Genomic DNA, 25,046 nt, shown 5'->3' with positions numbered 1-25,046 from the left:
TTCTTATTATTTATTTTTGGTTATTACGTTATTACGAAACCAAAGAAAAAAAGAAACCATAGAAAAAACGGCCAAAAACAGAAAATTCAAAGAAAAACTAGGCAGCAAAGCGTTTTTTCAAAAATATAAAACGAAACAGAAACAAATGTTTATCGCCGAACTCTATGACGAAAATTTTCTCCCAACCTCAAACCCAAAAGAAATTACTGAAGTCGCCCAGTCTTTCTACGAAAAACTGTACCAAGAAACAGACACGAACGAAGATACGCAATATGCTTTTTTAAAAGAAACGAAAAATAAAAACAGAAGATAACGAACATCTAGAAAAACCAATATCCATCGAAGAAATTGAAATCGCAGTAAAGGCAATGAAAAACGGAAAATCACCCTGTCTTGACGGTTTATCAGCAGAGTTTTATAAAGAGTGTTGGCCACTGATCAGAAACGAAATACGAGAGCTCATACAATACTGGTTTGACCAAAAAGTAATCCTCAGGGAGATAAAAAAGGTATCATAACTCTTGTCCACAAAAAAGGAAATGACGCAGATTTAAAAAACTACAGGCCGATAACCCTGCTGAATGTAGAGTACAAAATATATACCAAAGCTCTAACAAACAGACTAAAAGAAGTTCTGCCAAAATTGATCGGGGAATCCCAATTCGCAACAGCAGGAAAAACGATTAGCGAATTAGGCACTACCCTTTTAAGAGACTTATTCGAACAGAGCTCTAAGAAAGAACTCGAGGCGTTTTTATCTCACTCGATTTCGAAAAAGCGTTTGACTCAATAGAAAAAAAATTGGTTAAACAAAACTTTGTGCGCACTGAATCTGTCTGCCAACATCAGGGAAATTATCGAAAATCTTTATGAAGACAGTGCCGCCGAAATTGTGCTAAACGGCCACCGGTCTGCGGAAATTAAATTAGAAAGAGGCTTAAGACAAGGAGACCCACTAAGCCTTCTTTTGTTTCTTATCGTAACCGAACCTTTCTCCGAAAAACTACGTCAAACCACAGATATAAAAGGAATCCAATTAAGCGGGAGAAGAGAAATTAAGAACGTGAGTTACGCAGACGATGTGACCCTGACACTGAGAAACATTGACTCGGTTGACAAGGCACTAGCCCTCGTCGACAATTTTAAACCCGCTTCGGGACTGAAACTAAATATACAAAAGACCCAAGGTCTACTCCCAGACATAAAATGGAGCAAAACGGAACTAAACTTGTTAGGTACAACCATCGGCAACATAAATCTGAACCGTTATTGGCAAGAAACAAAAAAAAAGTGGAAAACAAAATAAAAGAAATCAATAAAACGTACGCCACGCTAGACGCCAAAGAAATCTTAATCAAATCGAAGCTATTAACAATCAGCAACAATGCGGCGCAAACCTGCCCTCCCCCAGCGAACAAAATAAGCGAAAAAGTAAAAAACTACGCAGAAGGAAAATCCTCTTACGCAAATATAAAAACCCTCCAACTCCCGAAACTGGACGGCGGCCTAAACCTCCCAAACTTTGAAATATACGCGGACCTAACGTATCTGAAATCTATCCGAAAATACTGTCTTGCCAGAATTTTAAACCCTCAACGTCCATAATAGTTATATTGAATACCAGATTGGCCATGCGATTTCCCGTACCTTAGAAGCTGCAAATCTGAACAACCTTCCTCACACCAACACCCGATCCCCATATTATGAAAAAATATATGAAATTATCAAAAAACACGATTTAACGAAAACTGACCTCATTGGTGGAAAGTTAAAGAAAACCTACGACTGGATAATAAATAAACTAAGAATACAATCCGGAAATACCCAACTAAAACGTAAAAAATGGGAAAGAATCCACTGCCCTGAGCTTCCAAGCTACCTACGAACTTTTAACTTTAAGTTTGAAAGCAACCTGTTACCTTTCAACACGGACTTAAACACGTACGCACCAACTACAACGAATAGCTGCCGTTTGTGTAAAATTGGACCAGATACCGCCTATCACCTATTTCACAAGCCCCCAGTCCTAGATCCAATGGAAACGAACAATAACGCTCGTCGAAAAAACTTTAAACGTAAACCTAAATAAAGAAAATGTCGAAGATCTGTGCGCCCTCAGGTACGACCCGGGACTTGAGTGGAACACCGACAAAGTCCTCACCATCCTAATCACAACGACGAATCATCACATATGAAAAAACAAACTCAAATGTGTAATCGAAGATCAACAGTTCTCAGAAAATTCATCACACAGTATTTATAACTTAGAACTTTTAAATACAGAATCTCCACCCTACGTAAAAGCAACCCAGACCTTTCAAAAAAATTTACTATCCCCCGGCCATGACCAAACCTCTAACATGTGTACCGTCATTACAATTTGCCTGTTATTTGTGGCTTGAAATGTACGCCTATACTTACTGTGGAATTTAGAATGAAAAGCTGTCACGACTCTATCTATTGATACTTTTCGTTGCTTTTCTTTTTATGATATGCATACGCCTCTTAAACGGAGAAATATTTTGCCACTATGTGTTGTATGTTAAATGCAAAAACATGACCAATGTATTTGGTTTAATTTAAATATTTTTTTATTCGCGTATTCAAAATCTTTTAATCGTGAATAAAGCAAAAACACGAATTACCTCAAAAATAAAACAACTTACCTCGGAGGTTGTGGTTCCTAGGGTTGCAAGACTATACTACTAAACCCTTGCAGCCTTGGAGGAAAAAAGTTGAGCAAAAACTCACAAAACTTGATCAAACATTTATGTAACAAGATTATCAATCGTCTTCCAGCTGTTCAATACGTTCCTTCATTCAACTGTAACTATTGTCTACACAAGCGTTAAATCTGGGGATTTTACATGAAGAAACAAAAGTATCTACCCCCCAAACTATCTCACAACAAGTTAGAGTCTGTCAAGTGTCCTGGCGTGATATGTCCTGTTGTTGTTTCCAAAAAACTCTGCCATGGACCAAAGAACATGACATTTCGGAGAAGAATTTATAGTCAAGACTACTGTATATTTGCTGTTGTTGCTTTGGTGGAATATAATCCCTTTTCACTTCCAGGGAAACGAATGTGTACGTTTTGTTATAATTTCCGGTCTGCTCCAGCATAGTCATTTTCTGCATCCTACTAAAGTTAAAATTCGTTATTGCACTTCTTCTTCTACTAATTACCAGCTGAATATATGTGTAGATGCTTACAGTATCCGTTCTTCACTCAGCGTAGCATTTTTTCTTTAGTGTCCAAGTCTTTAGTGCCGGTACAATGAATTAGTACATTTATTGACAAAAGAAATACGATAGAGTAAGCTTTGCGCAAGCTGAAAGTGAAATCTCATCACTGTGGCGAGCTTTGTCATATAAAGATCCATAATATTTCGAGTATGTGTTACAGATTTTCTTTTGCCAGATCGTTTTCTACCGCTTTCACGGCCCACTCAAAACCCACCAACGTTTTCCAATGTAGTTCGATTGTATTTCATGTGAGACTAAAAACACTCCTCTCCGTTTGGGGCTTAACTTTCGGGACACACGTTCAAAACAATTCGATAAAATATACTTTAAGTAACAAGAGCATATCTGAGGGACCAAGAGAAACGACAAGTCCTCGTCCCGTACGCTCGGATCCTCACTCACTTCGAAGGCCACGTTTTTCTAAGAAGCCACACACTCCCGCCTGAAGCCCATGCGTGTCACCAACCAAAAAAGGACAAGTAATGATTCCGCGTTCGACCACATTTGAACAATTGAGGCGGCAAAGAAAACAACATGAAATAAAACAGTGGACAAGGGGAATCATGATAACAAACACTATAAAAGCTACCTGATAACTAGCAAAAATAAAGCGTGGAGAAACACACGAAAACAAACAAACAAACAATTGTGCGAATTATTATTTTGCCACATATGCAAGAAGAAATTAAGTGGTTAGTGTGACAAAATTTCACGTTTTTGTAAGTCTTTGTGCAGGTACCAGTTCGGACATGCGTGTTCGTTTAGCACTGCACTGTGATGTGTGTTTTTAGATGTATTCCGCTCACGTTGTTGCGACGGTTCTTGAGCACAACGTGTGAATTTTTTTGAATACTTTACCGTTATGCCATTTTCGACTCTTTTTATCCTTAATATAACAACAATTTTCTACACGTCCACGGTTAACACCACTACCCGCAGTTCCTCCCCGAGGCATGTTACGTTGTCCACGACTTTTAATCTATCTCTTTAATTACAGTTGATTGCGTTGTTGTGGTTGAGTTTTGTGGACAAGAGGTGTTGATTCTACGTTTTGATTTTCAGGAAAAAACCGATGCTTTAACTATGATGATGAGCAATACTGTTAATTTTTGATCGTAAGCGAGTTCATTTTATTACAAGTTTAAAAAACAAATGTTAGCTATATTTGACTAACCGTATAGGCGGGAAGGACAAGGCAAGGAGAACTTGGCGTGACAGTTGGTACTTATATGCATTTGCAAGTATCTTCATTGGAAAGCTTGTGGCGTAGAAGGAATATGTGTCGTACAAAAAGGCTGGATTAAGCAGATTGATAAAATAACAAACGCAGGTCTAGCAAGTTCATTTGAAGGTGATGTTTTGCTGTTAACGTTCTCGTTCTTTTAGCAATTAAGAAATAATAAATATTTTCGCTCCGGCACTTTTTCGAAAACTAATCGCAGGTGTTTGTGCAAAAAAAGGACCTTCAGAAATAGATAAAGAAGAGTAAAGGTGAATAGATAAGATAAAGAACCTTCAGAAATCTATCATCATTATGAAAGAGCATGCACATAACTTTGCTCCTAATTTGTAAATAGAGAGTCGCTCCTAAAATTAAGGAGCGTGCTCGTGCACTGTGAATCTAAGCATGGCCTAGTTGCCCTGTGACGTATTGCGAACAGTGTAATAGTGAGTGACAACAGTTTTCTCTAACTTTCCATGCTTGACCTGCCTCAAAATTCGACACGGAAACGCAAGCAGAACGAAGCCTCCAACTATAAGCTAGACCTGCCGTGCGTCGGCTAAGCCTTTTCTTGAACATTGAAACGAGGTAATACTGCGGTGTCCCCGTGTCCCATCGTAAACGTATTTGACGCAAATTATCTAAAACCCGAACTTGAGTTGTACCCTCGCCTTTGGTGTGAGATTAAATCCAGGTGGTTTCGATGTCAGCTCTGTCATGATCTCGTTGAATGGTTCTGAAGCGGATAGAGATGGGTTGGAGTTTTCTCGAAAAAACGAGCTACACTGGAACGTAGGAGCCTTTTGGACTTCAATCACGCTCGAGCGGGCTTATTATTAAACATATAGGTAGTGGGGGAGATGCTTAGTGCGTTTTGCTTTGCAGTATTGTAGGCTAGAGATGAATGCGTGGAAGCGAATGAAAGCGCTGTAACAAGTATTAGGAATAAGTAACCAATAGAACAGCTATATACTACACCGTTTTATCGTTAAGAATAACGTCACAAAATACAAATAACGGACTGGATTGGTCTTCTCTAGCAAACCAAACTTATTTCAGTTATTTTAAAGTGAAGATTGAGTTTTGCAGACTTTATGCTTTGCAGCTTTTATAGAAATTATTAGGTCAATAGCTTTTCTAATATCAAGTCCAACGTCGCACCAGGCTATGTTTTCCTTTGATGACGTCATTGAGGACATATCCGGTAGTGGGAAGTATTCTCTTCTGCTTATTGCGATCCCTTATTACGGGGCGTTTGCCGGAGCGTTTCTGCTGACTGGAGCCGTTTTTCTTGGTAAATGTTTCTTAAGATTAGATACAGTTAGTCGTTTTGTATAGGATTTCTATGTGCACCGTTGTGACGCTTTCACGAGATTTCTGTATCGGTAAGCAATTTTATAGGTAACACTCCTAACAGCCGTTGCCTTATCGAACCTTACGATAATAAGAACGTTTACCTAAATCTCACGGAAGATTTTATCAAAGAGGTTTTTATTCCTTGGAACTCAAAAGCAAAGGTTTGTTTCATTTGCTTACTTGATGAAGATTACTTGAAAAGTTAATCTCTGTATTGACTAACAGTCTCTTTTTGAAAGGATTACGATCGCTGCAAACGGAATCTTTTCGAAGATGTTGGTTTATGCGCAAACAATCTCAATTCAACTTGCCTTAGTCAGCTCGTTAATTCGACTGGCGTGAGCGTTGTGGAATGCACTGACGGCTACGTTTATGATCGAAGCATCTTTGTATCAACGATTGTGACTGAGGTATAATAGTTTTTAGTAATATTTTGAATTTAACTTACTTTGCTATCTTTGCACAGGTATGTGGGACCGTTTACGGTTCAAGGTAAAACATAGAAAAGAACCTTTCACTTTAAATTTGTGATACATTGTTTAAAAATGGTGTAATTTTGTGAGGGATGTGTATGAGAAAACCAAGCCAGATTTGATATTCTGAATATTGTATGTTGTGTTAATGTTTGCTGTTTTCTTAAGAATAAGCTTATATAACTTACAATACATAGTAATATAATAATATAATAACATATATATACATATATACAACACAGCAGTACAATAAGAATATACATTCCGCAAACAAGCAAAATTTTGCTTATTTGTGTTGCAAAAAGTAGCGTATTTGCAGCACAATAGTACAGGAGCATAAGGCATAATTTTTGCAGAAATGCAGTAATTTTTCCTTAAAAACGTAAAACATTTTTCAAATTTATTTGCAACTCAGAGTCAGAAAACTGATGCAAATAATCTCATATATAGTAAACTTACAAAATGTTTTTCATAAGTTAAAAAAATTGAAAAACATTTTCCCAGATTATAATTTGTCCAACAACGTTTAGCAGAAAGAAAGAAGTACAAAAGACTTTATACGTTTTTGCTTATAACCTCACAAAATTGTGAGAATGTTATTTGTTTCATTTTGTTCTTTTATGACGGTAAACAATTTCCTATATAGCCTTTAAGATGTAAGCAGGTTTCCGTAGAAACGGGAAAGCCTAATGTTAGTATGGTTTCGTTTTCGCGTTATATAGAAGTTATATATCTGCCTTAAAGTGTTTGTTATTTCTATATTTATGTGCAGTGGGACCTCGTTTGCGCCAGAGGCTTATCCAACGCTTTCACCAATTTTGCCTTCTACCTTGGTTTATTCAGCGGATCTATAGTAGGAGGCATTCTCTCTGACAGGTACATTTGTGGAAAATTGATTTAATGCAAGTAGTACACTTCTTCGTTTTCACTGCGCTAAATACCATGGTTTCAGATAGGTTGTTTGATCGAACAATAAGCTGATTTTATAGCTTGCAATACAACATTTTTGGTGGTCACTTGAATTATTTAACTCACAAAAGATACATAGACATCTTAAACGGGATAACTTGCGTTTATAAAGTTTCTTCTCGACATTTTTAAGCGTCGAAAATTGCATAAACCTACTACATACTTCCTTGTATTTCCAGGTTTGGAAGAATCAAAGTTTACCGCACGGTGCCCATCCTTATGTTCATAGCCGTCTTTAGTGGCGCTTATTCACCCAATGTGTACGTCTACAGCGTCTTTCGCTTTCTGTCCGCCTTCTTCGAATTTATGGCCGTGGTTGCCGTCTATACCTATGGCAAGTTTGTAGCAAATAAAACTCGGTAATCTTTCTTTTTCAACCGGTTACACCATAGACATAGTACGCAACGTTAAGTTTTTGTCTTTCCGATGCCACCCTTTCAGCCTAAAAACGCTTCATGCAAAATCGGACAGATTAAGTCCTTGAGCATTTAAAGAATCAGCCTATTAATACATTAATTGATTGACACAAGCTAATTCTAGAGTTTTGTTTCTTATTTTACAGTCGTTGAAATAACCAAGAGAGATTGGAGGATAACCATCGGACTTGGATACAACGCAGTATTTGGAGCAGGATGCATGATTCTGAGCTTGCTGGCGTACGCATGGAGAGACTGGAGAAGCCTGGAGATTGCGATTTCCGTGTCAATTCTGCCCTTGGTGCCATTGTCCTGGCTTATGCCGGAGTCTCCAAGGTATTATAATGTTATGTTATTTATATGAGTTCGAAATTGCCCATTTCTGTTTCTTTTTCATTTAGATTAACAGCATGTGAATTGTTAAACAAACGACAGAATTACGGTTTAAATTTCCTTTCTTCAAAGTTTTGTAACAGGAACGTCAATCGATTATTTTGTATGTAGGTGGCTATGTTTCAAAGGTAGACTGGCTGAGGCAAATAAAATTTGTGTCACTATGGCGAAACGAAATGGAACTGAACTTTCCGCTGATGTGTGGAGCGAAACAGAGAAACATTACAATTCCGAAAACAACGACAAAGGAAAAGCGAACACCAATTCCGTAAAAGAAACATTCTCCCGTCCTTATACTCGATTCTTTATTGTGGCTGTCATGTTTGTTTGGGCAATCACAAGGTACACAAGCTTTTGCATAAAATTTGTGCTTAATTACTGCATTATTTTAATTCACATTATGAACATTTTTCCATTTGAAATAACAACTTTTACATGTTATATTATGCAGCATGGTTTATTATGGATTGATTCTCAACACCGGTTCACTAGTTGGAAACATTTTCATTAACAACACAATTGGAGGATTAATGGAGTTGCTGGCTGACACAGTTGCAATTCCAGTTATTTCATTTATTGGGTTTACCAGAACCAACGGATATTCCTTGTTCATGGCTAGTGTAACTTGTCTTGCTTCGACAGTAGCACTACAGTTTGGCAGCCACATAATCGGTGATATAAAAGCCCAATTATAGATTATAATTCTTAATTAATTAGGCAAAATTTTAACGATTTTGGTGAAAGGTTTGTCGTGCTGGTTCAAGAAGATTTTTTATCTTTCCTGTTGCTTAGCTGTCCAAAACTTCGCCACTGCATTGGCAATGATTGGAAAGTTTGGTGCAAGCTTGGCATTCGGGGTGTTGTATCAGCACACAGTCGAAATGTTCGCCACTGTCGGACGAAGCACAGCGTTTGGTCTGTCGATGATGGCGGCCAGAATTGGAAGTCTTTTCTCCCCTTTCACAGTTCAAACAAATTATGAAATGCCATGGTTAAGTCCGGTGAGGTTAAATGAATAGTATTTGTGTATTGTGTGTATTTGTCTGTTGGATTTATTAGCTTTTGACACGTCTAATTTTAATTTCAAAGACAATTTTTGGAGCCACCTCAATGCTGGCAGCAATTTTGGCGTTAACATTCCGCGAAACGAAAGGCAAAGAACTTCCGACCACTTTCGATGAGGCAGAAAGGAAATTCCAAAACCACTTGCAAGGAACGATCACGGCAAAGGTGTTCTGTTTGCCGAAAACGAGGTGACCTTGATTTTTAAAAGCGGAAAATTTCATAGAAACACAACAGATTGTTTCGTCTGTAGCTGGTTTTGAAAATTTATTCTTGTTTTGAAGTGGAAAGAAATCGGATGATGATCAGGAGAGAGGATTGTTTTCTGATCAAAACGTTTAGACCTCACCAGCATGGTGATATAACAAATCTCAAAATAAACCAGAGCTCTCCATTTATCAGAACTGAGTATTTTTTTTTAAATTTATTTGAGTATTTACAATAATTTGATGCTACCGAAGACAAAGAATCTCTATATGCAGGAATTGACATTTTTTATAACTTAATTGTTATCCTTGTGCGTTTGTCTGGTTTGGTCACTTTAATAAGCTTCATAAAGGAGATTTAGCAGAGGCCATTTTACTTTAATTTTGTTCATGAAAAGTTGTGAGTTATATTTCTTATTATTTATTTTTGATTATTAACGTTGAATGGAACGAAATGGAATCCGCACTTCGGTACAAAACAGAGCTATATCACCAAAAGTTTATAATAATTTATGTTGTCAGCTCACTTTGAGCATATGCTGGAAACTTGTCGATGATTTCTAAATTATGTTATAACAGTTGCAGCTGCCTGGGTTGTATTGTGAATACCATTCCATTATTCTCCCAAAAATGTTTTCTGGTTATTGATTGATGTTAATGAATTTGTTATTTGATAAACACGTCAACTATCGATATATATTTGGAAAGTTGCTCTCAGTAACTTCGTGTGAAAATTCCTTTTAAGTACGTTCCCAGGTTGTTTTCCAGAATCTATTGCGATAAGAAGTTTTTATTAGAAATGCCCGCTTCTTAATCTTAACACTGATTAATTATAATTATTATATATCTATGTCTCAATGTGTCAGCTTTTGCTATATGTATCTCTCATTGTTTAAACGTTATTTTCCCTGCTGCACCTGCTGCTTTTTTCATGTCGAACATTTAAACTTCCATCGCTTTCACGTTAGATAAACTCGCACTTCTACCAGCGAGAATTATTATCTGAGTGAATCATCAAAATCAACAGAAGAGGTTTCTATGCTAGCCATGGTGGTTGCAGCTCAATAGACATCTTATAAGCAAATATATTGTTTATGTTCTTAGTTGATTGGAGTCACTACGTTGGAAGCTTATTTCCTGGATCGTTTTGATAAAACTGCGGTAGACTAAGGCTGCTAATTTTTCTACCGAAGCTCTGGCCCTAGTTTATTTCTTCGTCTAGTACTTTGCACGCAGCTGTCGGAACGAAACACTTCAAAACGAAGAATTTAAGTCAGAAATTAAAATTAAACTTGAGGTATACTGATACAGATTTGAATTTAAAACTCTATTCACTTTATAGGCTAATCTTTGATTAGATTTTTAAGTGACCCAGATTCGTTAATGAATATTTCTAAGTGATTTAGATTCGTTAATGAGATTTATATGATCTTTGCGGAAAAGGTCTATTAAGGCCTTTAAATTCTAGATCTATACATCTTGCTGACTATAAGAAAATGCTAAAACTTAGAGTAAAATTCATTTCTGAAACAGAATCAAACTGTATAATTTCTAAAACATAATGTTTTTTTTTGTTTTAGAAATGTATTGGAGATACGATTCGGTTTAATGTAACTGATTGTTGAGGATCTGCAGGTAAATTAGCACAAAACCCAAAATAATGTGCGTAACTTTTAAGTTCTACGATTTAACCAAAGTGGTTCATGTCCAAGAAATTCGGTTCTTGCTTACAATTGTATGACAGTTGCCGGTGTAGTGCGAAATCCTTTCTCCTTTGTGATGTATTAATTTAAACCCATTTATGGTTTTCACGCAGCAGAAGACGAGCATTAGCGTGACTAGATTTAGCGCAGTTGGGATAACGAATGCTTGTTTCTCTTATTTTTGCACTCTCAATATTGTAAGCATATAGGCTAGGTACCGGTTAGCCTATTTCTTGTTTAAGCGTTCACAACGAGGCTAGCATCATACTTCTCGTTTCTCACAGACAAAGGCGAAAAATAAACGATACAACCGTATTACCATACCGTCATCTATAGGCCCAAAATAAAACAAACATCGAATTAATCATTAAGGCTGACATAGCCTATTTCATGAACACTTAATTGCAACATTCAAAATAATGACGACATTCCACAACAATTGATACAAATAGTAAAAGTGGTCATAATATCTGAAGACCCGGTCTGTGTTTTATGGCACGATTCAACGAGATCCTGGGTGTGCATTCCTGGTAACTCAAATGTGCAGGTTTGCAGTGGTTAGCCAAGTTTGCACCTATTCAGTTTCTTCAGTTCATATCCAGGCTAATACATAAAATTGTAACTATAAATTTATCTATCTTAATATGACACCTTATCAACAAATCCTGTGGTCGTTGACCAGATAAGTTTTTATCGTTTCTAATCGAAGTTTGGAGGCAGGGTATTAACCAAAAGTGCAGGTGCTATTGTTAAATAACAGCCTGTTTTTTCCAACGGCTTGCTATTTCGTATGTTTAAATACATATTTTTAAAGTGTGGTTTATGGGTAAGGATAGCACAATTTATGCTCACATCTTGATACTCCTGAACACTCTTGATGTATTCAAACAGTGAGCTGTCCATTATTATGATTGTATGATTGATATTTCTCATTCGTTACGCTTCGATAATTCAAAAGCATTTTCAAAGTTTGGAACTTTTTCTACTTTTCTAACTGTTTCACTAGGTTCCACAAATGCAAAGTCGTATTTTTCAGTTAATATTCATTTATACATTTAACACTGCCAGCAAGATTTACACCAATTAACCATAAAGGTCCAGCATATTAACAACTGCAATTAATCACTATGTCACGGAGCTACCTATTGTTGACTGTCAAAAATGAGTGTTGTGTATAATAGGTAGAATATAGGCAGATACGATAACTTGACTTTTTTTGGTAAACAGTAGGGATATGGCACGAGGACGATTTTATCATAAATGTTGACCCCAACAAATCTCTAATCTGTTCTTATCAGCACCAAATGACAAAATTTTATCAAAAGTTACTAAATCTTGCTCCTAACATGATGTAATTGCTAGAAATTAACGATTAAATGGCAATTTGAAAAGCTAAGTCCATTAGTAAATGATTTTCAATCATAAGAGTTGACTCTTATTTAGCTTAGCCAGGAAAATAGATCATTATTTCATACGAAATAGGATGAATTTGCAAGTAGTATAGTAAGGTTTGCCATTGTTATTATTCATGTTCGCCTGAATCTCTCACACAGCCTACAGGCGATATTTGGCAAATCTATTCGGACTTGGGTTCGTGTTTGCCCATCCCTAATAATTTTAATCAGACACCAGTGAAGTGATCACGTCCAGTTTAGGGTTAGTTCGGATATCAATAATTTTTACTATCCGGATAACGGATATATCCGTATATTTGGAATTTATCTAACCGGTTAACCGGATAATAACTGCTAAGTGAGACAATCGATTTCACGAGGTTTGCATGAAAAATGGATTGTAAAATCATTACACAGTTTTATTGTAGATCTACGTACACGCGCAGTACGAGCGAATACGAGAAAAATCACGCAAATTTAATGTTCACTGCTTCTGCAATGCCCTCCTTATAAAGCACAATGCATCAATTGTGGAATCCTGTAGACGGGACCTTATGTTTTAAACCAAGGTGGTTTCTCATTGCTCCTGTAGATCCACCTTTACAAGAAATCGTGTTTTCACAGGTTTCACATTTTGCCCTCTCACCATTTCTTGATCGTAGAAAGTAGCCCCAAACTGGATTATCACTTTTGAAACGTTTAAATTCCATCTCTTAAATTTAGTCACTTCAAACTAGGTTGTAGCCAAAGCTTTTCAACTGACACTTCACAGACTTTACCTTGCCATGAGAATGCAGTCTTCTATTAAAAGAATCATTCATTATGCTTTCTTTGTGACGTGATAGTAAATTTCACTCGTGCATTTTACGAGTACCGTAGTTGAAAGTATAAGACAATAGAAGTGTGAACAAAGGTTTAATTGCGCTCAGCGGGAGTCAGCCTCTACGTAACAAAGAATGTTCAAACTTACTAAAAAGTGTAAAACGCATTAGCAACGATACTCTTTTAGCCGGTTAACCGACAGAATTATATCCGGATATCAGATAGAAAAAAAAACTGCGGTTAATCGGTTAACCGTTATCCGGATAATCCAACCCTAGTCCAGTTGCATTTTAGTCAATTGATAAACCATTTTCTGCGAATTACTAAACTCCATGCAATGCACACCAAACTTTAAAGTTTTAGGATCTTTCTTCGATTTTTTAGTTTGAACCGTTTAGCATTTAAACTCAATATGAATATCATAAATGTACAACGACAGAAAAAGACAAAGTGTTATATCCAGCTGGACTGATAGTCAGTTGATGAACATTTTATTGTTTGATTTCACTAGACAACATCAAAATTATTCCTCAAATAAAAATATACTGCCTAAACTAACTTTGGGACGCTGATTCCAAATCTGAAATCAGAATTGGTCTATCACGTCAGGTTTTCAAGATATGAAAATTCACGAAATTCGGATTTTGCATTGATTGGCACTATATTATAAGGTGCTACAGTACAAGGTATTGTGCAATTTTCTTTCCCAGCGAATTGTTGGTCATATTATGTCACAATGCACATTATGTAACATTAATATTGACATTATTTTGTAAATGCAATGTTCTATCTTTTGACAATTAATACATTCTTGAATGTTCTTGGCCATGACTATAGAGGGGGGGGTGGGGGGGGGGGGGGGTATTTATGGGTCATTAACTACCGGACTTATAACTGGAACATATGTGGAGACCTTAAAGTTGTGTCACTTTTGCTCGGATTGCAGTGGGGTTACAACAAGCATATGTGCTTTCTCTGTTTGTGGGACAGTCGAGACGATGCAAACCACTATGACACAACTGAATGGCCAATGAGAACGGACTACATTGTTGGAAGATATAATGTTAAGTGCCAACCCCTAATTGATCCGAGCAAAGTGTACTTGCCACCACTTCATATTAAACTGGGCCTGATCAAACAATTTGTGAAGGCAATGGATTTCAATGGAGATGGATTCCTACATATAAAAGAAAAATTTGGTGCAATACTAAGTGATGCTAAACTGAGAGCTGGGATATTTGTTGGCCCCCAAATACGTGATTTGATCCGTGACCCAGTATTTCCATCCAAGCTTAATTCAATTGAATTAAAAGCCTGGAATGCATTTGTACAGATTGTACAAAATTTTCTTGGGAACTACAGGGCAAAAAACTACTCGGAACTAGTGGACAATTTGCTGGAATCATACCGCGAAATGGGCTGCAGAATGTCGGTTAAACTGCATTTTCTTCATTCACACTTGGAATTTTTCCCGCCAAACCTGGGTGATGTGAGCGACGAGCATGGGGAAAGATTTCACCAAGACATCTCTGTGATGGAATCGCGGTATAGAGGTCGATTTAACCCAAACATGATGGGGGACTACTGCTGGTTTCTTCAGCGTGAAACTGACACTGAACATGCTCGAAAGAGCAAGTGTATAAAGCACTTTTGAGGGAATATAATGTTATTTTTGTCTGATTTAATTATCCTGGGTTGTGTTAAATTGTGCAGTATGATAATGCTGTTATTTTCGATAGAAATTACTGGGTTGATTACATGTAATGTTTTGTTCTGCTCAGCCAAAATTAGCCAAAATCACAGTTATGGGTTGTCGTGAGCATATATCATATCTCAAAAACGTGACGTGTTAGAAAAAATCTAAGACCAGATTTGGATTCAGCATTGCAAAATTAGTCTAGGTAAACTTGAAATGAGCGAGGAATAAAAAATAAGTTGTAAAATGTTGTCCAGTGTTTTCAGCAACCTATATTTTTCATAATCTTCTTTGTCTTTCATCAGCACTTGGCATTGGTGGAAACATTTAACTCAGTCAACTGTTGTTTTCTGCTTAACTGCTAAGTTTCTCACTTGATTTATCATGGCGGATACTGAAATACAGTGCTTCAATAAAGCATGTGGAAAAAAGTTTTCGCCACTTGAAAATGGTGAAGGTAAAGTGTAATAATTGTGAGTCTACAATGTTGTTCATAGTTATATAGTGTAATATCTCTGGTACCCACAAAAAACGTTAATGGTACGGGCATAACAGTGTTATGACATTTTCGTTTAAATCGCAGAATCGTGCCAGTTCCACCCTGGAGTACCCGTGTTTCATGATGCACTAAAAGGCTGGTCCTGTTGCTCAAAGCGAACAACTGATTTCACAGAATTTCTTAAAATCCTGGTATGTATGTATCATATATTTCAGGGGTGGGCAAACTTGTTCAATGAAAGAGTCACTTGCGGAAAAATATAAACACCAGCGAGCCGCAAAATCAGTAATGATTGTCAATTTGGTTATTATATTATTAGTAGTCATTTTGGGATATTACTTTTTAGCTAGAAGACCCATAAAAAACATGTCGGCGAGGTGCACTTTGACAACCTTTGCCATAGAGCAGTGGTTCTCAACCGGTGGTCCGCGGACCCCTGGGGGTCCGCGAAACGTTTTCAGTTGGTCCGTGAGAACTTCGAAATTTGCAACATAAAGTACGAGTTTTTAAAAATTTTTTGCTGTTTATCATTGCTTTTTGAAATAGGCTTGAACATTTGCTTAATTGCCTATTGTGATGCACTAGATTGCGGATTATACGAGAAGACAGCTGGATACAGTGATTTTAAGTAAAAATATCGGCATAGTTTGATGTTATTTTGAATGAATAGCGCAGTTGTGCACCAAGACTATTAAGTAAAACTAAGCAAAGAAACATTTAAGTGCAGTTTCAGAACCCTTAGTTTGCTTAAACTTCAGGGGTCCGCCACTGCTTTGACAGCAGCAAAAGGGGTCCGCCAAGATCAGAAGGTTGAGAACCACTGCCATAGAGCATAGAATCTATACCTGAAAACAATGTCGGATTCTATGTCTAGTGTTATGTCATAAACGAAATGCTGGCCTAAATAAAGAAAAAATAGACAGAAACGTTCATAAACGGTACTCTTGGTAGCCTTTACAATTTTTTTAGAATTTTACGATTCGACTAGAAGAGCCACAAAAAACATGCCGGAGAGCCGCAGTTTGCCCACCCCTGATATATTTAATTACATTGCAATAGAAAATGTTTATAATGGATTCCTATAGGAATAGCTTTGCATTTACAAACAGTTCCCGAGGTCATGCCAAACGGTTACATGTTGTGCAAATATTACCATCAAGCCCAAAAGCTATGAAATAAACTAAACGTGTGTCTTGATATGGTACCGGTTGTTTTGTCATTTTTGTAGAGGAAAATGTATGTACTATTTCTGAAGAATTTTTTTCGGTTATGAGTTGTTACCATTGCTGTATAGGGGTGCACTTTCGGCAAGCACAGCAATAATAAGCCTGCAGAGGAACTGAAGCCAAAAGTTAAAACAAGTAAGGAAGCAAAAACACCTGGTCCTGCTGTGGTGCAAGTGATAACACCTTCCCCAAAACCTATTAAAAAAATTGAAGATGAGGTAAAACCAAGGTAAACACTGTTGGAACAATATAGACATATTGTAAACATAATATGACATATGTAATAATATGTCTATTAGACATACCACTACTTCTATCCCCAACATATTGTAAATAACTTGCGTTTCTTATAATCGTTGTATTTTACAAATGTATTAAGAGATTTTGTTGTTTAGTTTTGAATTGGTCAGGTTAGTAATATTGTAATCCACTTGCCATACACCTTCACTGTATATATACAGTATTTCTCACAGTTTAAATATATTTGCAGATCTATGCATTTGTACAGATAATAGTGTAGTTAAATACTTCAACAGGATAATAAACGCAGAGTGCAGTAACTAAACAAAAAATTTTAAATGTAATAGTGTTTAAATTTGTATGATAATAATTTTACAGCGTCAATGAGCCTTTGCAAACCCTTCCAGTTAAAACAACGTCCTCATATAATAAAGAAAAAGCAGCTCGTGTTGATATGAAAGAAGAAGACGAAATTGTTACCGTAGGAACAGCGTGTCGAAACGGTGGATGTGGTGCAGTAAGTGCATTGGCTGATAACATGTGCTTCTTGGGTATTTCAATTCCACAAATGTATTGTTTTCAGGCATACACCAATGGCCCAAGCGACGACTTGACCTGTGTTCATCACCCTGGAACAGCTATCTTTCACGAAGGGTAAGAAGATCAAAAAGTGACTTGGTCTCTATTATTTCCCACAAAGGAAATAAAAAGGTTCCGGATCCTATCAACCCACAGCTGATTAAACTCAAAACGACTAAACCTATGACAGCACAACTAACGTTATGGGTTGAATAGTACCCAGGTTTAATTTTTCTGGGTTTATTCATACAATGATTGAATTGCCATTAAGTTTCTTGAGTTGAATGTCCACTGAACAAAAATATACTTTGGCACATAAAGTTCATAGTTATTGGAGTTTGATTCTTCAAGCATTGACAAATTTGTAAACATTATTTCTGTATGTATATTTCCAATCTTGACTAAATGCCATTTTTGAGTTTAAATATTGTTGTCTTTTCTTAGAATGAAGTTTTGGTCTTGTTGTCAGAGAAAGACCAGCGATTTTACATCATTTCTCAACCAGGAAGGCTGTTCGAAAGGCAAGCATCTATGGAAAAAACAGCTTGAATCTGCCGTCACCTGTCGATACGATTGGCATCAGACGGGACCAAATGTCATTATATCAGTTTTTGCAAAAAACTGCAACATTGACACCTCCTCGTTCGAAACAAATCAAGTTTATGTTAGTGCAGACTGCTTGATTAATATGCAAAAAAAAATAAATCTATATTGACACTATCTTTTCCATGTAGTTAAAAGCAAGTGTTGACTTTGAAGGATGGAAACACTTTGACTTATGGTTGAACCTTTATGGAGTAAGTATAGAAAGTTGGTAAATATCTTTTCACAATTTGTATAAATATGTTTCAGGCTTAGATATACTTTACGTGCACGCTTATAACATTATAGTTCACACTCCTCAGGCTGTGAATACTTTGCAATTTATTAACATGTATAATAATATTGTAAATCTAACATTTCAGCTTCTGAAACTAGTTAAGTATTTATGCATAAAGCACAAGATCTACAAGGTGTGGTATCTTTGTCGTAGTTTTGTCTTTTTTCGGAGCAACTACTGCAATTTTGTAATGGACTATATTAACATGTGTTTGACCACATGCGCTATTTCTTTAATTCTCACTTTTTTCAATCCAAACCACAAGAAAAAAAACTAACCGACATTGAAATACTTTACAGGTCATAGATCCCAAGCTAAGCAAGGTGACTGTGTCTGGTGCAAAAGTAGAAATCACTTTGAGAAAAAGTCGAGCCATGAAGTGGAGTAAAATTGGCACCATAGAGGAGAAACCAGTGGATAAAGCGATTGAAGATGTAAAGAATGAGGAACAATCAAAAACGAATGACTCAGAAGGAAGTGATCTCGACGGAATTGATGATGTCATATTTGACTGATGTTTTCTCTGCTCTGTGGCTTGTTGTAAATGCTGTTTGCCGTGAACCCTGAGATACCTACAATAGCCTTCTTAACATGGAGCGATATGATTTTACCATAGGGTAAAGTTTTCTAGTGCTTACTTGTTGCTGCTTAAGTTGCATGTCGTGTGGAGTTAAATAAGTTTGAAAGTTTTAAGGGAATTCTACATTCAGTAGCAAAACATCGTCAAAAAGCTTTGGTATATATAATATGTGCTTATATCAAGATGCGGTGAAATTGTTCACTACCATACAGGGCTAGGAAGGTTTATCCAGCTAATAGTTGCGGGCCGTTACAGCCCCAGACATACATGTGTGGTGGGGGTGGTCTTGCCGCCGGCTAGTTCCAACCGAACAGAAGGCCTTGTAAGAAGTGGCCTGTTTATGAAATCTTCTCTGCAAGTACTTTCTCATTTGCTGTAGTGACAAGTGGGGTGCTGCACATGTATAGAAGAGTTTCTGCAGTAAACTGTTGGTCCTTTGCAGTGCCAGCATGTAGCGGCAAATAACATTGCAACTTAGCCCAAGAATAACACCGGATTCGACAAAACTCCCAATCCTTAACGAGACATAAAATGATGGTGTTAAACATTTGATATACATATATTATATATATATCTGAATACAAATTCAACAATAAACAAAGACGATTTCAAATAAATTTAGAAAAATAGCACGAATTATGGAACTGCATTATGTTAGTTTAGAAATTTCTGCCACTAGAGTTATTACTTTATGAAAGTGAATGCAGAAACAAGTACAAGAGAAATATTGACTTTGTTTGTATGAAAAAGAACGATCAATCACCACCAAAAACCAACTGATTAAGTTTATCTGTCATGGTTTCACAAAGTGCATCAAGTTGTTGAACTCGAAATAATATTCCATCAGCTTCTGTGACTCCTTTGTGTTTACTGCTCTCCATCTCTTTATCAAAGGATGTTGGAAACTACATAAATTGACATGTGTAATAACATTATTATTACATGCAATCAATTTAAAGTGCATTTTGCCAGGAGTACATCGTCATCTGATTATTTTTATGAAAATTCAACTAGGGTTGGTCGCTGTTACAAATAATCATCATATCACTGCCAACGCCATTGTTAAACTGACGTTTCTTTTGAAGACTTTTGAACTGACTGTTGCTACACATAACCCAGCAATTCTTACACCATAACCTAGCCGAGAAGAAGAATATTTTACTTCTAACTAGCCCTAGCACACCAGTTGTTAAAACAGCATACAAATATTTAAGTGGTTCAAACTGCAGAAACTTTGGGGTTGTGTAAAAATGTGGAACTGTGGCATTAAAAGTCAATATTGAACTAATTATTATATTGGTGGAAAACTGTTCACCTGTAAATTCTCCAAAGTCACAGGATCAATATTATTCTCCTCCAATGCTTCGTGAAGGCGATCATTGTAAAGTTGGAGGTTATTTAATTTGCAATCCAGGGCATCGGCTAAGCATAGTAATTTGGAAGAAAAAAGTTGAAGTAAAAAAGGCAATTTAGCCGCTGTTGTATATACCACAGCTGTAAATTTTTACTGAGGTAAATGCAAATCACGCTAGTTTGGTACCATGTTTTTGCAAAGTAATGTATTTCATCTGGTCTTGGTCATATCGTTCCTGTGCTTTAACCAGATCCTGTTTGATGTCAGCCATCTCAGCTTCCAGCTGGTTAACTTTACTCTGTAGATGTGTCTCTGACCTGTTGAAATTTTGAAATCAGGAGCTTGGTTTTTTCTTTACATGACAATAAGCAATAATTGAGCAATTGGCCAGTTGCACAGAGAAGGTGTGATTGATAAAATCAACACTGAACGAGCATAATAGGTACACACACGGCTATAATATTCTATATTATGACAAACATTTCAGAACCTGTTACCTAGGACATTTGAATGCTACACAATGCTACAAGTATACATCTGTATACGAAAAGACAACAGTCGCAAAATTTTTGTCCAAACTGACCAGATCGAATGAAAAAAAGTGCTGAAAAAACATATACATTTTAAGAGCAAATTCTTCATCTATACAGTATTGGTATACTGCATAGGCCAAGATTTATGACAACCTACTTTTACAAAAATTAGCTCATCACCTTTTAACTTCGGAGATTCCTCGCCGATCATGCAAAATTCCTTGCTTTTTCAATGCAGCATGTTGTTGATAACGATGTACCTTGCTCGGTGTATTTTTAACCTTTGATCCATATAATGCAGCTTTACTCTGAGTCCTTATTTTCTTTTGATCAGCCGAGTCACATTTGCCGTCTGCAGTTTGGGCAATGTCTGATACCTGTGGATTGTTTTCTTCAGGTTGCTTAGCCTTTAGCAGACCTTTTCCGCGTGGAATTCGTGACGGCGATGGCATTTTACAAATTTCAGCTCATGTATGTAAGATTTAAAAGAGACTAGTAGACCTACGCTGAAAATTTTGCAATGTGTCGATATCAATTTAGTTTCATCCATAGTTTTTGGATAAAACTTAGGCCTTTCACACCTGGACTGTCTGCATGCATATTTTGAAACACAGCTAACTTTTATCATATGTTAGACTAGTATTTTTCAACCAGTGGGACTGTACGCACTAGTGCTCATAGATAATAATGTAGTGCAAATGAAATTCGTCTCCACATTCATTTTAAATTATTTTTCTTTAAAGGGTATTTCGTTGCATTTATTTCTGGCTATTCTTAAGCAATTCTGGTTGGCTGTGCAAGTTTGGTCTACTGTCTCGTTATTTTCTCGCTTAGTCTCTTTTAGCGTGATGGTTGAGGCAAGCTTCCGAAATTTGAATAGGTTGCGCAGTAATGACAACGAAAATCCAGTTTCGTCCACAGGCTCCATGAAAAAGATTGTCAGTGAAAATCGGGTGACACCATGTTTCGGTGACAAAGAGGGAAACAAGAGCATATTGATATCATATCAGAATCAGGATTTTTCTTGATGTTTTATTTAATGTAATCCCATGCTGTTAGACACAACGCTGTTTGCTTTTATCGTATCAATGCACAATTGGTAACTAAGAAGGAATTTGGTTTAATGAGTGAAATAAAATTTGTTTAAAAATCTTTTTATTGGTTTTGTGCTATCAGACCAGTTATTAAATCGGTATCGCTTTGAAAAAGATTCGATGTAACTGTCATAGATTGCTTTAAAAGGCGATTCTTGCATGTTTTTAAAACTATTTATTTAATTTTACATAGGTGTATTGCCAATTTTCAGCTTTCAATGTTGCTTTTTTATGCACACATTCCACATTGGAAAGTGTGCTAAGTATACGGGAGGGATTAAAATTAATTACGTGTGTAATGGTTATTGTTTCATCCTGTTGCGCGGGAGATTTCTCACCCCAAAACAGCAAATTTCCCATCTGTGTTTAAGCCTATGCTGCTGTATGCAGCTAGATTAGTTGTATTTGGGCTCGACCTAAAGACCAGCTTGGAAAGAAAGTCACATTCATGTCCGGCACGACATAGCCTAGCTATTGTAGCGAGTGTGCACATTACATAGCAGCAAAACATGCACACTCACGCATACTGACCAATGCAGCTTTCTGTTGCCTACTGGCGAACAACAGTCTTTTTCATATCTTATGGTCCTATCGGCACAGTATCATGTCATCAGATCATTGTTTTTTTAATGTTTAACGTTGCACATTTTTTCGACATCTGGCCGAGATAGAGAAACTTCATCATAGATTATGCCCATTGCTTTACAACATTTAGCTATGACCAATGAACTACATGGCATTGGAGTGAAACATCTACTCTACCGTTTCTGAAAACAAATTGAATATTATCTTTCTTCTTATGTTGTAAGGGAAAAGAAAGAAAAAAAGAAGGCTGGAAGGGGAAGAAAAGAGAAAAATTTTGAACCGAAATCACTGGTTAGCTTTGAAAATTATGCTGTCCAGTGCACAAAATTTTTATTCCATACTGGCCTACAAGCAATAGCCTTATAGCCTTATAGTGATAGCTGTATGACATGTATATATAGTATGTGGCGTGGGCTAATCCTGCTTTGAAGTTAAGTAATAAAAATGGGCCGCATCGATCTATTTGATAGCGTCTGCTAAAAATGTTCTGGAAAAATCAGCCGTTCACGCTGCAAGCTTTCTAACCTGGATCAGAAAAGCTGGTCTCAATTTGCTAACCGGTCTCGTACTCTCGTTCTAATTTTTCAACTTGCTATTCTTCAGCAAGCAAAATTAACACGGTAGTTTCCCTATTTCGAACAGTATAGAACGCGGGAAATGAAGTTAGCAATATTTCTTAAAATCCAAAAATAAATTTTGTTGAAGTTAAAGCACATCTGCATTCCAAACTATAACGTATTTAAATGTTCATGCCGGTACAAAATAAAAGTCACTGAAAAGATTATCAAAATTACTCCATAAAATTTTTTTAAAACTTTCTAAATCAAAAATTAATTATGATAAAATTGTTGTAACAAATTTTTAGGAATAATAATAATTCACACTACAAGCAAATAAAAACATTATTTTATGAAAAATGGTAATGATGATAAACTTTTTGTATTATAAATTAATTTTTAATTTCATCACTGAAAAAACATTGTTTGGATTTAATTTATAGTGATATGTGGCTACCTACAAACCTTTTGGATTTAATACACTTGATTAATGCATTATAACGTCTTTTAATTAGAACACATAATTGTTCGGGCGTAGGCATTTAAACAAACACCCTTTAGAGTTTAGATCCATTGAAGTGGTTTTGGCTTCTATACGGAATACTGTCTTGTCGGGGAACAGGAGCTTGTGTGCTGCGATGAATTTTCGAGCTAAACTGGAGGAATCCTTTTTTTCAAAGGGTTAATAGAACAAGGTAAGCAAATAAATTACATTGAAAGTGATCCAAAGCGAAAACCTATGAAAACGCACATAAATGCCAAGCATACGGATCACACCGCTTCGTTTGTCGCGCGGGTTAAGAAAAATGCATTCGAGTTCGTTTCCAGTAGCCTATAGCCATAAAATCACTCCAGCCTACTGTACAATGCTGTAAACTATGATTGTTCAGTGTTAAGTCAAGTCTTTGCATGAATGTGAAAAAGACAACTACTTCTACTCGCTCGAGGTCCCGCTAGCCTTTGTCCAAGTACCGGTTGTGACATTTTTTTATTTGTATTTTTGATTGCAAAAAGTGTTTAGAATTGGGATTTTAAAGACGGGTTCTTGGTGTGACGTTATACTAGATCAAATGTGTAGCACTGAAACCTGAAAATGTCTAAGCGTTGAGTCCCTACTTCTTTGCATTGAGAGGTCCAAACTACGATGGTTTGGCGACGTCAACAAAATGTCTCGGAGAACAATCAAGTGGTTCAATCACACCACTAAACTTGTCTGGTCATGATTAGGTAGGCTATCACTTTAATCGAACTGGCAGATTCAGCAAAAAGTTCGCAAAATGTTTAAGGATTAGGCTACTAGGGCTCCTACCTTACAATCCTTTTGACAGGATTTCCAAAGGGTTAATAGACCAAGGTAAGCAAATAAATTACACTTAAAATAGTCCAAAACGAAAACCTTTGAACACGCACATAAATACTAAACATACGGATCACACCGCTTCGTTTGTCTCACGGGTTAAGAAAAAACGCATTCGAGTTCGTTTTCAGTTTCCAGTCGAGTTCGCAAACTAGATTACTAGGGCTACTACCCTACAATCCTTTTGACAGGATAAAGTGAGTTATGAAGAGAGAGAGGTGAAACGGTTCTGGAATGTTTGGCGAACAAATCTGGACGGGAAAGCCAAAACTACATACAACGCAAATAAAAAATGTTTTAGAATTCTATATGCCAAAAGCAGGTAAAGAAGCTTCGTAAGATTAGTAATTGCACCCACGCGTACTTAATCCGTTCGAAATCGATTGTTACCAATATACCATGTTTTATTCTTTAATGACGCGTTATAACTCGTGTCAATTCCGACCACGTAGTTAACTTAGAAGTCTCGTTATAGTGTCTGGCATTTTAATACCTGCGAGCTTATTTTGCTAAACATTGTTGTTTTGACCGCGTTGTCAACGCGTCTTTGTGTTCCTTGATTTTACAATGTGCAAACACTTTGGCTAAACATTGACACACTGAC

General features: G+C 36.6%; 3 protein-coding genes across 4 annotated transcripts; 2 read left to right on the top strand and 1 right to left on the bottom strand.

Annotated features, from left to right (window-relative positions):
* The first annotated feature begins 5,457 nt into the window (after nt 1–5,457).
* On the top strand, nt 5,458–10,446 carry LOC143471393 (organic cation transporter protein-like). Its single transcript, XM_076969855.1, has 11 exons — nt 5,458–5,762; nt 5,870–5,985; nt 6,064–6,234; nt 7,070–7,173; nt 7,446–7,600; nt 7,829–8,018; nt 8,187–8,417; nt 8,527–8,747; nt 8,868–9,076; nt 9,165–9,328; nt 9,422–10,446. Exons 1-11 carry the CDS (start codon nt 5,636–5,638, stop codon nt 9,477–9,479), a joined length of 1,746 nt encoding a protein of 581 aa, XP_076825970.1. The 5' UTR covers nt 5,458–5,635; the 3' UTR covers nt 9,480–10,446.
* A 470-nt stretch (nt 10,447–10,916) lies between these two features.
* On the top strand, nt 10,917–19,144 carry LOC143470383 (cysteine and histidine-rich domain-containing protein 1-like). Of its 2 annotated transcripts, none has more exons than XM_076968491.1 (9): nt 10,917–10,978; nt 15,264–15,415; nt 15,542–15,648; nt 16,752–16,912; nt 17,302–17,440; nt 17,507–17,577; nt 17,947–18,166; nt 18,237–18,299; nt 18,682–19,144. In XM_076968491.1, exons 2-9 carry the CDS (start codon nt 15,343–15,345, stop codon nt 18,895–18,897), a joined length of 1,050 nt encoding a protein of 349 aa, XP_076824606.1. In that variant the 5' UTR covers nt 10,917–10,978; nt 15,264–15,342; the 3' UTR covers nt 18,898–19,144. The 2 variants fall into 2 exon arrangements, with proteins under 2 accessions (XP_076824606.1, XP_076824605.1); XM_076968490.1 differs by lacking the exon at nt 10,917–10,978 and adding an exon at nt 14,123–15,163.
* A 358-nt stretch (nt 19,145–19,502) lies between these two features.
* LOC143470384 (uncharacterized) lies at nt 19,503–21,370 on the bottom strand. Its single transcript, XM_076968492.1, has 4 exons — nt 21,030–21,370; nt 20,503–20,633; nt 20,278–20,384; nt 19,503–19,867 (listed from the first exon to the last, which is right to left on the bottom strand). The coding sequence occupies exons 1-4, from the start codon at nt 21,299–21,301 to the stop codon at nt 19,718–19,720; spliced, it is 660 nt and encodes a 219-aa protein (XP_076824607.1). The 5' UTR covers nt 21,302–21,370; the 3' UTR covers nt 19,503–19,717.
* Between the last annotated feature and the right edge of the window lie 3,676 nt (nt 21,371–25,046).

The sequence above is a fragment of the Clavelina lepadiformis genome, chromosome 9 (genome assembly GCF_947623445.1).
Source record: "Clavelina lepadiformis chromosome 9, kaClaLepa1.1, whole genome shotgun sequence".
In the NCBI taxonomy this organism is placed as follows: Eukaryota; Metazoa; Chordata; class Ascidiacea; order Aplousobranchia; family Clavelinidae; genus Clavelina; species Clavelina lepadiformis.
This window is presented reverse-complemented; position numbering and strand designations above follow the sequence as displayed.